The 14511-nt window shown below is 44.7% G+C and overlaps 1 protein-coding gene across 1 annotated transcript in view; it reads right to left on the reverse strand.

The window, feature by feature from the left end:
• The window catches only part of prex1 (phosphatidylinositol-3,4,5-trisphosphate-dependent Rac exchange factor 1), a 126362-nt gene that overhangs the window by 37463 nt on the left and 74388 nt on the right, over positions 1 to 14511 (reverse strand). The window contains exons 7-10 of the mRNA XM_028812388.2: positions 12521 to 12654; positions 12124 to 12239; positions 3781 to 3930; positions 2810 to 2957 (exon numbers count right to left, since the gene is read on the reverse strand). Of these exons, the coding sequence (XP_028668221.2) occupies positions 2810 to 2957; positions 3781 to 3930; positions 12124 to 12239; positions 12521 to 12654 (548 nt within the window). The remainder of the gene's footprint in view (positions 1 to 2809; positions 2958 to 3780; positions 3931 to 12123; positions 12240 to 12520; positions 12655 to 14511) is intronic.

Consider the following 14511-nt stretch of genomic DNA (forward strand, 5'->3'; position numbering starts at 1 on the left):
CCATTATGGATGCACTGGATGAATGGGCTTACCAGGAGCAGTTCATTCCTCCACACGACAGGTGGCAGTGTTCCTCAAAGCTGGACCAGTTTAAGACAGCCGCAGGGGATCATGGGAGATGGGAGTCCAGAAACAGCCCTGCCAGGGGTCTTTGCAAACCACCAGAAGAAAATGCCGCGGGGAACGACTGCCCCGGTTTCCGCACAACCCGGAAATGCTCCAGAGAACTTGGTGACAGGAGCCTGGAAGTAGTTCCTGGGTCGAGTTAAAAGAAAGTCAGTTGCCTCGCTTAAGTTGACTCAGCGTCAGGAGGCAACCACTCTCGTGGACAAGGAAGGGGAAGTGCGTGTGGTGAAGTTTGGTGGTGTTGCATGAAAGGGTCGAAGAACATTCTTTATTTGAACCTATTGCGGTGTTTGTGCTTTGGGGCTCAGGGGAGCCCCCCTGTCCCCCCAAAGTGGTTACATTAGATTCAACAGATGTGGAGAAACACACCGAAAAGGCAAAGTAGGACATGGCAGAAGGGGAAAAATGAGCCCCCTTAAATACATCACCCCACCTCAAGCTCCTTATTCTAAATGTCGTCTTTCTTTTGTCTCCCCTTGTCCTGATTTTCCCTTACAGTGACGGTATCACAGCATCATCACCAGCATGAAAACAATTCAAACTGCACAACCGGTACATAAAACGAAACGCTGCCTCCAAACTGACTTTACTCTTAAGAGAGACTGCAAAACAGCTGGCAGGAAGGCGCAGTGACACAGCAGTTCAGTAGGGGCTCTGCCTCGGCCTCGAGCTCTGCAGTGTCTCAGAGTGCATTTGGGTTTGTTTTTTTTATATAACATAATTGGCTAAGAACGAAGCGTTTTATGCCTCCTAACCTACTGGGCATCACTGCAGGCTTGAGAAAGCAACATCATGTGTCCTGCAGAAACTGTGCCAGCAGTAATCAGGCTTCAGTGCTGAATGGAGCCAACTAAAAATTCTCAATTCTCACACTTACCCCGGCATAGAAGAAAAAAAAAAAAAAAAAAAAAAGGAATTGGCAGGGCATTGGGAAACCCCCTAATGAGCTCATTCTCCCACCCACATTCTAAGCTGTTATTAAGGAAATCAAAGACCACCACATATAACAAAGACTGGGCAAATCAAAAAGAGAAATGTATGTTGCCAGGCCACAGTATGGTAAATAACGCTATAAGGCATCAGGAAGACAAGAACCAACCAGAGCACTTTCATGACGCTTACAGGAGAGTCGTTATTAGCCACGAGGACACCACCACTTGAGAGAAAATTCCACTAATGCTTGAACTGTGACGGGATGGCGTCTCTGACTGTTGGATTGGGGATCGTGTGCCGAGAATGCGGAGACTATGGTGGAGTGCTCTTGCTCTCTTGAACACGGGAGGAAATAAGGACACCTCTCAGAAGTGGGCACTTGTGACCTTACTACAAGCACTGAGCCCCAAGTCCATGAGCAGGTGATGTCAGATGTGGCCTGTATGCACTCTCGAGGGGGGCATCTCATGTTCCTCAAACTCTTGACACAACTTTACTAACACAGGTTCGGTGCAAACACAGTCATTTTATTTACAAATACCTCTCTCAGGTTTGTTCCATTTTAACAGTCCACTTACTTTCTCCTCCTTTAGTCCCAGAAGAGTATCGCTCGACTTCTCTCCCAGCGCTGTGATTGGAGGAGGCCCCAGGAGTACAGCCGGCGTCAGGACACCATAACCAGGAAGCACTCCTGGGTCAGGAGCAGGAACAGCTCCCTCCCAGTGGCCCCCACGGGGTAGTCCCACTGGGACTGTGACTCCCAACATGCCGTGCGACCATATAAATAGGCACACTGGTCCAGGAATGCTGCCACCAAGCGCACTGGGGGAGCACACACTCTCGAGGGGGGGCTGTGTTCCCCCGGTCCATTCACTATCCTGACTGCCTTGCCAGGTAAGGAGGTGGGGGCTCCAGACTGTCCCATCACTCCTCCAACAGAACGCCCGGTCATAGCCCCTCATCCAGGAGGGTACTGAATGAAGACGCACAGTGTGGAGGATTATGGACCTTATTTGTACAGGTGTCTGCTCTTGCCTACAGTCTTTTTGATATACACTTTATTAATTCCAGGGGGAACATCATCTTTTCACATGACATTTAGGGGGTGCCAGAGCGCAGGGCCAATCATGGGACAGCACCCCGGGAGTGATATCCAGCTTAAGGACAATTCCTCAAAGGCCCAATGGGGTAGGATCCTTTCTGGCAGTAACGGGATTTGAACCGCCAACCTGACCGATATCAGAGCAGATCCTTAGTTTTGGCCCAACATTTTATTAGTACTGATTCTACGTTTTGTTCTTACAGAGAGATTCATTTCTGTATATCTGAAGAACATTTTACATGTAGCTAAAATGAAACTATGATGGCCATTTAAAGAACGTTGCACCTACTCTTAGCAACTGCTTTTGTGTTAAGGTCAAGCATCGGTCACATCAAGGCTTTCCTCAATCTCTGCCCCAAACTAAAAGTTGGCTCCTCTGTAGATGACAGACAGAACTCGTCTTCCCAAAGACGCCAAGGTGTAACACTTTAATTCAGAAGCACAGCACAACCAAAAAAATAATGAATCTGAATCCAGTCGGAAGCCCCCTGACTTTTTGAAAATCTCAAAAGAGCAGTGCCACCTGGACCATCATGCTCTCTGGCTTGACTTTGACCTAGGTACAACTCTCCATGTTGGCCAAGTGTATGGTGTGTCAATGTGGGAACCTCCCCGTCAATTTGTCACCCTCCCCAAAGCAGCTCTTACTTGCCAAAGAAGCACTTGGAGACGACGCTCAGTTTCCGGCGCCGATCCTTGATGAGGTGACGGCTTTTGCTCATCAGCAGGTGGTAAAGTTTCTCTCCTTTTGTGGCAATCATCATATAAGCATCACGCTCCATTCCCAGCTTCAGACCTGTCAAGATAAACAACTGATGAGCACTGGTTATGGTTGTGTTAAGTAGAGGACTTCTTGCCACGCGTCACAGGCCCCCGCCAACAGTCAGCTTTAGGACACTTGCCACTCTCTCCTTCCATCTTTCCAGGTTGGTGTGGCTGCTTAGTGACTGAGAAGGCTGGAGAATCTCCCATTGCCTTCATGTCTAACCCTGGATGTCTTGGATCACTTGCTCATTTTAATGAGCTGAAGAAGCACGCAGTGAAAGGCCAAGCCGTCACCTGACTTGTCAATGTGCTTTCACAGAACACACTAACACATATATCAGAGTCTGGCCAGGCAAGGGAGGTTGGCATTGGCCCAGTGGGGTGGGGCCCTTCACATCTGCCTCTCTTTCCTGAAATCCTGGCCTCTCGAGAGCTCATCTGCCACCCTGTAAGAGTGTGAGTGCGATGCAGCTTGTCATTTCCATGGAAGCAGCTGCCATCAAGATCTTTATCAGCAAATTTAGAAAAACTGCATCTGTCAGGCTTTTTTCTGCTGCGATCGAAACCGGGGAACCACAGCGGTGATCCTCAGGGGTCACCTAACAGACATTCTTTAACAAGTAGCTTCTCGAATATTTTCTCTTATAAGCTTTCAGAGTGCATTGCTCACCAGACTGAGGGGCTGAAGCTCACCGATGGATTTGACCTCCTGCATTTTTTTTTTTTTTTGTTTTGTAAAGCATGAGAGAGCAGCACTGGTGTGCACAAGTCCCAGGCTGTGCTGGCAAAGGAGCGGCCCAGTCCCTCTGATATGTGGGGGGGCCTAGCGTGGCTTACCACAAATCTCTACTCACTCTCTCGCTGCTCCCGCTCCTTTAAGATCGTGTCCAGCCACTTTTGCTTCTCTTCGGGGTTTTTGGCCATGCACACAAACCACTTGCTCTTAGCCGTATTGTGGATCTTCCATCCGTTGGTCACCGTGTACCCGTTACTGTGGTAATCCGCTGCAAGACAAATCGTGAACAGGGTGAAGCAGGCCTACGGGAGGGCATATAGACAGGTGTTGAATGTGCAAAATGGCCGCACTGAGCAAGAGGACAAGTGTTAGGAGTGCATCAGGTAAGTTTGTATTTTCTATTAAAAAAAAACCATCTGAAGTTATGTATTTAATACATTCTTGATTATCTATTTATCATAGCACCGGAAAGTGGCAACATGAAGGAATTTTACTGCACAATGTACACATGAAGGTACCGATCCTGCTGCTACTGAAACGGAGTTAAAGGAAAGCACAAGAGGTGCACAACTGCAAGGAAGAGGAGACGACAGAAACTGGGCAGAGAAGGCTGCCAGGCCAGGAGAAAGCAGGAGAGCTTTCCAGCTTTGTGCCCTTGGACAGAAGTGGGCCACGCAGGACCAGGCCGAGCACAGCACCCTGTGCTAAAATGCAACATTGAACCCGCAGGTGAGCAATATGGCCAGATATGATAAGTACACGAGAATGAGGAGAATCTTTGTAAGAGGTCGGAGGTCCTCAAATATCTGCTGGTCTAACGGCTTTGTTTTCAATCATAACTTTTTTTTTTTTTGTTCTTTATTTCGCCTTATACAATTTCTCGTATTAGGAATTTGTTAGTTTTCTCATACCCCTTGGGGTCAGAGCGCAGGGTCGGCCATAGTACATCGCCCCTGGAGCAATTGAAGGTTAAGGGCCTTGCTCAAGGGCCCAGCAGAGTAGGATTTCTTTTTGGCATTGACGGGGATTCGAACCGCAACCTTCGGGATACCAGCGCAGATCCTTAGCCTCAGAGCCACCACTCCGCCCAAACTTTGAACAGAGATGAAGCTTCTCTGTGCCACGTGAAGACAGGAAACACAGGACCAAGTTAGCAGAAGCTGCAGCTACTTTTACAGACATCGTATTATTAGAAGTGTTTAAAAGTCTGCTGGGAAGCCACGTGTTGCACTGTAAGTATGCGCACACACACACACACACACACAGCTCTCACATATTATATTTTAATATGTGCAGGGATATTTCGGACAAACAATTAAGCAATACACACATAAATCCATCCATTTTCCAAGCTTACATACCCCGAGTAGAGCCCATTCTGGCCAGTAACAGGCACAAAACATGAATGGTTTCTGGACGGGGTGCCATTCCAATGCTGGGTGAACACACTCACCCTCTCACACACCCACACACACACACACACACACACACACACACACACACACACACAGAGACTAGGGCTCATTTGGTATCACCCTGCAGTGCAATGTGACAACAAAGCAACCACAAAATGAAACGTGAGCATAAAAAACTAATTGTGCAACAAAATCTCCATGTCGGTGTAGATTTCCTTCCACAGTCCAAAGGCATGCTGGTTACATGGACCGACAACACTAAATTGGCGCAAGTGTGTGTGTGTGTTCACTCTGTGATGGACTGGCATCCCATCTAGCCTGACAGTTGCCTCGATAGGACCCAACTTCCCCACAACCTTGCTCTGGTTAAGCGAGTTTGGAAAACGGATGAATTTATCTGTGTATTTATTAATTTGTGTCCAAAAATATCCTGGCTGTCTGTTTGTGAAGGCAGATGGAAAAATTAGGAATGCAGGTGGGGATGAAACCTACAAAACATGGACAGAACCTAAGAGATTTGACAAACGAGATAAAGTCATTCAGTCCTAGTAACTCAGCCTTCTGTCTCCATTGTGGTGCTTCTCTTGCATTTGTGTACTCCAGTCTCATAAGGGTAAGGCTGATTGCTAATAATATATAGAAAATTGTTTTACCTATGTGTGTATATCATATATATATATATATATATATATATATATAATTATAAAAAAAAAAAAAATCTTGAGATGAGACTATTTCCAAAAGAGATTTTCAAGTCCCACGAGACAAGACTATTGCCAAGGGGTTTATTCAAGTCCTGCCCTCCTCTCAACCATTTCCGGTTAACGGCCCACGCCTGCGGTCCTCTCATCGGTCATTCGTGTGAATGCTTTTGTCAGACACTTCCTGCGCTCTCCGTTTCCTCATTTTAAGTTCCCAATAAAAGACGACGTATTATGTCCAAATATTATTGAAGAATTTCATCACGAAGGGTTATCAACAGAAGAAATGAGTACACGGACAATCCTAGCACCGAGAAACGAAGTCAAACGCGAAAATTGATTAAATGCGTATCAATAGACTATGCTGAAACAATTGGTGGTGATGGTGCGGAAGATGAAAACATCAAGTTACAATATCCCGTAGAATATTTATAACCGTTAACACCATTCAGTCTTCCACCGGCCGAATTACTGTTGAAAGTAGGATGTGTCGTAATGTTATTGCGTAATTTATGTCTGAGTGATGGGCTATGCAATAGGACAAGATTAGTTGTATTCAGAATTGGTTGAACAATTCTAACATGTAAAATTTTAACAGGCGAAAAGAAAGGTAATGTAGTACGTCTAACATTAGACACCAAAGGAGATCTTGATATGCCATTCGTATTAAAATGTTAACAGTTTCCTGTTAGTATAGCTTTTGCTATGACAATTAACAAATAACATTCGAAAAAGTCGGTTTATTTATTACAGAGAGAAACGATATTCACTCACGGGCAGTACATGTTGCGTTGTCACGATGTAAGTCCAAACATGGAATCAAAATTCAATGCATTACTGATGAAAAGTTAATTCAAAAAACTATTTTTACTGAAGTTTTACAGTAAAAGTGTAAGTTTAAAAAGTATGTGTGCTAATTTCAAAGCCAAACAAAACTAAAACCGTATAATGCAACGAATACCTCTAACGCAACATGAAACATAATTTTCTTTCAATTTATTATGTCTTACTATTTTTTTTCACTATGATTAATTACTCGCTGTAATGTAAAATAGTTCAATTATGCATATGTAACAATTCCAAAGAAAGTAATCTGTTTAAATTGTGAATCCGCTTCACCATACGCAAGTGGCAGAGCCGCGAAGTGGCTAGCACGTAGCGTCCCCCAGGGGGTTGGGGATCGAAGCAAGCAGGGGGCAGAGCCCCCTAGTATATTTTATTATATATACACACACACACACACACACACACACACACACACACACACACACACACACACACACATACAAGAGGGTACTCAAAAATAACCGGAATTAAAAAAAAAAAAAAGTTTTAATTTTTACTTACTGAAACTTCAGTGTCTCTTCAAAGTCCTCTCCATGTGAATGAATGCACTCGTCCCAATGGTTTCCCACTGGTAGAAACGTTTTTGGAATCGCTGAAGAGGAACGTTGCCCAAGGCCTGCAGCGATTTTTCCTGGACTTCCTCCACGGTACAGAAACGCTTTCCTTTGAGTTCTTTTTTCATATGTGAGAACAAGAAAAAGTTGCACGGAGCAAAGATCAGGCAAATAGGGAGGGTGGCAAGAACTCCAAGACGCACAAGTCAATTCTGAAATCTCTTCAATAGTCAGACGACGATCTTCATAAACTGCACTGCAAACTTTTTTTTAAGATTTTCGTCATTCCTAATTGTGGAAGGTTGGCCAGATCTTGGTTGGTCTTCAAGTGATATTTCGCCTCGTTTGAAACATGAAAACCACTCGTAGACCTGAGTTTGACTTAAAGTTTCCTCTTTAAAAGCAGTTTCAAGCATCACTTAGTTTCAGCAGCTGTTTCCCCCCCCCCCCCAAGAGAAAATAACATTTAACGCAGACTCGCTGTTCTTTATGATCGCCCATCACAAAAATTGCAGAACACGTTTAATAAACACCATGAAAAACCGACATGGAATGGCGTGCGAACAACACAGAGCAACAGCACTTGATGGACTGCCACAGAATACTGTAAGTGTGCTGTACCTAGCGGCGAAATTCACAACAAAGTCGAGATTGTGCACTAGGTACAGATTCCGGTTATTTTTGGGTACCCCCTTGTGTGTATATATATATTATATATACACTTTGCTAATCCCAGAGGGAAATTTTTTTTACAACTTTTGGTGGGTATGCACTGGGCCAAGCACTGTGCATCGCCCCCTGGAGCAATTTTCAGGTTAAGGTTAAGAATCCCTTCTGGCAGTAATGGGATTTGAAACGGCAGCCTTCCAGATACCAGTACAGATCCTCCTCAGCGTGAGAACCACCACACCACCTTGTAAATATTATAATACTGTAAATGCCTTGATAGAAATTAACATTTGGAGGGTCATTCTCCGTATAATGTTTGATTGATTTTTAGACTAAATCCCGCTTATGCACAAACCGTATAACACACATCTGGGGCCTCATGTATAACGCTGTGCGTAGAACTCACACTATACCATGGCGTAAGCACAAAAGCGGGAATGTGCGTACGCACAGAAAAATCCAGATGCAGGAATCTGTGCGTACGCAAACTTCCACGTTCTTCCGCTACATAAATCCCGAAAAGTAACGCACGTGCACACGTCTTCTGTCCTACCCCAACTCCTCCCAGAATTACGCCTCTTTGAATATGCAAATCAATATAAATAGCCCTTAAGCTCAGCCTTCTGTGAAAAGACAGGGGAAAATAAGAATTTCAGCGAATACCAAGTGGAGGCAAGGAAAAACGTACTATTTTTTGGTGTAAACAGTGGTATAAACAAGAAAAGGAAGTTGATTGAGTGACATAGCGTGTCAGAGAAACTCGAAAGCTCAAGTTCACAAAGTCGCACAGTGCCTGAAACAAAAAAGAAGTTGTCAGATATCAAATTCGCCGTGAAAAGCCGAGTCCTAGCCCGCCGTCTGAGTTTCATATGAAAGCTTATTAGGTTACAGAGAAAAAAAAAATAGGCACACAGTGGGAAAAACAGCTCGAAATGTCAACTTTAATCTCGAAATTTCCACTTTGATCACGTAGTTTCTTTTGTCATTAAAAGTAGAACATCATAAACTTTATCTTAAAATCATTTAATTTACTAGTTTCTCAAATTCTATCGCAACTAAAGTAGCACATTAAATGCTTTGTTTTGTATTTGATCTTCTATGTGCTTTATGTGTGTGAATCACTACGTGCTTACCAGCATTCTCTTCCTCCAACAGGGCACAAAATCCATTACATTCGTAATATTACAGCTCTCTGAATAATTAAAATACTGAGATGTATACTTGATATTATTTTCATGATGATAGGAGTTAAAGCATGTTATTAAAACATGGAAACAAGATGGCGCAGTGATTGTGCACGACCTTCGATGAAATATCGATGATGTTGTAGCAGTACTCTCTCTTTCAAATGCACTAACCCCCAATTCCTGTCCGTCCTTTTCTTTCTCCAAATACCCAATCGCCACACAATCAGCTCTGTAATAGACGTTAAGCCATCTGTAAGCTTAGAACGCCAATTCTTCAAAACTTTTAAGGAACATTGAAATATCTTCGTAGTATATGTTTAATTATTCTATCCTTCACGCCAGTCCCAGTCAAGCATACAGTGCGAGGCAGGAACAATCCGTGAACGGAGCGCCAGATCCTTGCTACCGTAGTGACACCGTGTCCTGTAATTATTAACAATATAGATTATTTAAATGAAGTTAAAGTTTTACCTGTATAATATGATAAACATATTTTGCTGCATTTCATCTTAAAAATGATATCATCATCATATGTAAACATGCACTTTATAAAGTGGCTCAGGTTGTGCAATATTATAACTGTAGTGCAAGTTTACAGTGAGGTGATTGTACTTATAAGTACAAACAGTTCTTACAAGGAGCACTTGATGAACTGATTGATTGCGTTTAGAGCTCTTGGGATGAAACTCTTTCTGAACCGCGAGGTCCGTACAGGAAAGGTTTTGAAGCGCTTGCCGTGTGAGAAGCAGTTCAAATAGGAAGCATGGTTGAGGCAGCATGTGCTTGATGCTGTATACCGATAATTCTCTTTCCGATCAGCTGCTCCGAGTGGTGCAGTGAGAGTAATATGGAAAAAGATGATCCACTGTGGCAACCCCTAACGGGAGCAGCTGAATGAAGTAAAAGAAGGTCAAGTGAGAGTAACAACACTAAAGCAGTTAAGGGATTTGGAATAGTTTGACCATTCCGTGGTCCATTATATTGTTACTGGTTAGTTACAATCAGATGCATTAAACTAATAAACAATATGCGATTCATTTCAGTGTATTTATAAAGCCGCGTCAGGGATGTGGATCTAAAAAAGAAAGGGTAACCACACAAGAACAGTAGCACTGCTTTGACGCTGGGTGCCGCCAGTCTGTAAAACTGAGCGGAGAATTGCGTACGCCAGGGTATGAGGTACCGTGGAAATGTGCGTGGCTTTACGCCAAGTTTAGGTTTTATACATCGCGATTTGAGTGTGGAAACGTTCGTATGTAACATTTCTGTGCGTACGCACCATTTATACATCAGGCCCCTGGTGTTTGAGTGCAGTTCTGGTCACCATGGTACAAGAAAGATGTAGCACCAAGTGCATCCCATGACTTAAGGGCATGTCCTACCGGGCCAGAATCAGAGTTAAACCTGTTTAGTCTCGAGCAGAGAAGACTGCGTGCAACCTGATCCAGACCTTCAAAATCCTCAAAGGCAATGGTAAAGTAGATCCAGCTGAATTCTGTCAGCTTACGGGTGAATCATCAGTGGAAATTAAAAGGAAAGAGCATTTAAAACTGAAGCCAGGAAGCACTTCTTTACGCAAACTACCAAGTCATGGACTTGAAGCAGAAACCTTGACAGCCTTTAAGAGGACTCTGGACGAGACGTTTGGGAGAGCTGAGCTACTTGTCAAATAAACGGGCTTCACAGACTGAGGGGTCTCCTCTCGTTTGTCAAAGTTATGTTTCAGATCACGTCTTGAGAACCTTTAAGAAGAACCTGGACGAGATGTTGGGACAGCTTAGCTATTAACTAAACAAACTGTGCATGGTGGACCAAAGGGTCTCCCTCTCGTTTGTCAAATTTCTTATGACAAAAAGTCACGTAATGTGACATCAGTTTAAAGTGACTTAGAGGGTAAATGAGGAACAAGACTAAGATTAAGGGAATCAAAGACCACCACATATAACAAAGACTGGGCGACTCTAAAGGAAAAACGTATGTCGCATGTGCAACAGTATGGTAAATAACGCTATAAGGCAACAGGAAGACATGAACCAACCAGAGTACTTCCATGATGCTTACGTGACACTTACAGGACAGCCATTATTAGCCATAAGGACGATGGCACTCGAGAGAAAATTCCACCAGTGCTTGAACTGTGACGGGGTGGCGTTCTTGACTGTTGGATTGGGGATTGTGTGCTGAGAATATGGAGACTATGATGGAGTGCCCTTGCTCTCTTAAACATGGAAGGAAATAAGGACACCTCTCAGAAGTGGACACTTGTGACCCTACTACAAGCACTGAGCCCTAGGTCCATGAGTAGGTGATGTCAGATGTGGCCTATAAGTGTGGTTTGAGGGTGGAGGGGGAGGCCTCCATAGAGGGCAAATGAGGGACAAGACCATGAAGAACAGTTCCAAGTGTGAACTTATTGTTCTCAGTGACCACCACTGATAGGCACTTCATAAGTCAAACCATAGAGGTACATTAACAAAAAATGCTCTCCACTTACATTCTGAACTGAAATCTTTCCTACAGAATGTCCAAATAAAGAAGGTCACGTTGCCGAGACTGTTATGCAACTGCTTGTAGGGCGTACTGGACACCAGGACAACCATAACTTGGATTTGTTCTGCTACTGTTATCATAGGTGACACAGCGGGCACAGCAACAAGGCGAAAGCACCATATTATGGAGGGCATGTGAGCTCAGGAAGGTGACTAAACTACCTCATAGGTCGCCGAGGTTGGCTTTACTTTTTATTTTAAAGTGCGAGGGATTGACATACAATGCTAGCCGATAGCCCCCAAAGATGGGGATAAATAAAAATGCATGTTTCCAGCCACAGAACAGCATCTCCACACATCATGCTTAGTTATACCAAGGGGGTCCCGATTGAAAAGCAGGACAGCCAACGAGGAATAAGATGACTGCCATGGCTGGGCTATCATATTCGCTGAGCGCCAACCATAAAGAGACATAAACGTCAAAGTATTACCAGAGCACACCAATGTCTCAGACCCGCCGGTTTTGGCATTCCATATTTCCATAGAAGTTTGCAGTACAGACACAATGCCAGTTGAAAAGCATGGCAGCAAGTGGCTCACCTGTGCCATCCTCCACATTTTCCACCTCCATCACCTCTGTGTTGATCCTCCCTCGGAAGACGTACAGCGGCCCATTTATAGATTTTGTCCTCTTGGTGGATTTCTTTCCTGCAACTCTGTATGAGAGAGAGGAGAGGAGGCATCATAACCTAGCTGATCACGGGGGCACCCAAATTGTTCTTGTGCCAGGGAGTGGTCCTGCTCACGCTTTATGAAATAAGTGCAGTTGGCTGGCACCAAATGGCTTTGCTCGGTTTGCAGAAAAATGAAAGCTACTAAGCCCTGGGACGTGACTCTGCGCTGCAGGTCTGTGCACTTGGTGACGGTAACTAATATGTTCCAGCTCACATCTCGGCCTACTGCCCAGTAGAAAATAACCTTTGACATTGAGGTCTACCTCGACTTCCGTTTGCAGTAAACCAGCAGATTGTCAAACAGGAAGAAGACTCGCTCTTGAATGTTGCCAGCGGAAATCTTCAGCAGGGTACCATGTAGCAGCAGCTCTGTACAAATATCTGTCAGGTTTGTACCCTGCAAATCAGAAAAGAACAGTTAACAGACAAAAAAAAAAAAAAAAAAAAAAAAACATCTGCACAATACTTGGCATGACTTTTCATCTCCTTGGGGGGGTTACAAAGCTTTACATGACTTTCCATTTTCCTCGGGCAAACCAATTGGCATCACTCTGTAGTTGTAGACTGGTGCATAAAAGTCAAATGAATAGACGGCCACCAATTAGCTCAATTTAGTTTTCATTAAAAGGTTAAGCTACACAGTGCCACTCCCTTCTGAAGCTGTTGCACTCGGTTGCAGTGGGCTACCCATAAGGCCCTGCTGTTCAAGAGACACTAAATTGATCTTGTTTCGGGAAGTGGCCATGCTCAGTCTTATGAAATAAGTGCAGTTGGCTGACACCAAACAGCTTTGCTTAGTTTGCAATCGCTCAAAGAGAAGCCAAAGGTCCTACAGGAATTAAGGCTACTGAAACCTTGACGTTCATGTCTCTGGTGACGGATTGGAAGGAGCATGGGGGTCAGCGGTTATAAGGTCGCTGGAAAGGGGTGTGTGGCGCTCCCAATATCTCTGCAAAAGGACGAAGGTCCAAGTCTTTAGATTCCTGGTGCTCCCTGTTTGTGAGACATGGATGCTATCCAGTGACCGGAAACAAAGACTGGACTCCTGTGTCTCTTTGGAGAATCCTTGGGTGCCACTGGTTTGACTTTGTGCCTCATTCGGGACTCCATGAGCAACACATTACCTGCATTGTGAGGGAGCATCACTTATAGCACTATGGCCATGTGGTGCAATTCCCCAAGGATACTCGTCGTTGAGGACCTGAGCGGCTGGACCAGGCCAAGGGGATGCCCATGGCAGATAGAGGGTCATTTCCGGAGGGTGGGACTGGACCGCGCGTCTGCCTGGGGGGGCCGCCAACCAAGATCCCGAGCTGTTTTGTCATGTGGTGGGTGCGGCAACGCTCTGTACACCAGTGCATGCTCCCCAACCTGACCTGGCCTGAACCTTGGGGCTTGACGTCTGGGTACTTAGTGATAGCAAATGAAGCTCAAGGGCAGACTACACATCAGATATCCTGGCTGTATAGGAGGACCTCACGCTCTCCTGTAAAATGAGCTTTTGGGTAGTCTTTGTCCAATGTGGCACTCCTTAAAAAGTCCAGGAAGGAGCGACCTCAGCACCTCACCTGACTATGATACAGCTTACTGTGCCAACACTCATTTTCATCTTCATAGTGGAACCAATTGCTGAGGCACGTGGAGCTGTCACGTCGCACTACGGTGGCGGCGGCACTAACACAAGCTGGCATCTTTTCAGAGATGAATGAAGCCAGGACAACACAAAATGACTAGCGTGGACTGAAACGGACAGCACCGTGAAAATCTAGATGCTGTGGTGTCACCAGCTTTTGACTTTCCACTGGCTCAGTAGACAAGGAAGTGGCAAGACAAATGCTCACAAGCTCAATGTTATTTTTAGAGAAAGGGAAGTATTGACTTATTGTCTCATTACTTTACAAAAATCAAATAGCTAAGCTCAACCTGATGGCACACAACACCACCAGAGAACTAACGATAGAAGACCATTAAGACCCACACCACCAGTTCAGTCAGAACTGAATCCTCATGGAAGCTGAAAGATTAAGCTAACAGTGGACTGGTGCTCCTCTGCTAAGGTCTAAAAAGAAAGTAGGAAATGTCCACGTTTGCAGGATGGCAAAACATGAGGGTGCAGGCGAACAGTGAAAGCAAAACCCCCAGCGATCAGAGGTCATACCAAATGAGAGGATGTGAAGAAAAACTAAATATGCGAGAGTCGGGAGACGGGTGAGTGACGCAAGCCAAGTGCCTGTTCAGGCTCAGCGTGAGCTGT

This window comes from Erpetoichthys calabaricus, chromosome 10, assembly GCF_900747795.2.
Source record: "Erpetoichthys calabaricus chromosome 10, fErpCal1.3, whole genome shotgun sequence".
Taxonomy (NCBI): domain Eukaryota; kingdom Metazoa; phylum Chordata; class Cladistia; order Polypteriformes; family Polypteridae; genus Erpetoichthys; species Erpetoichthys calabaricus.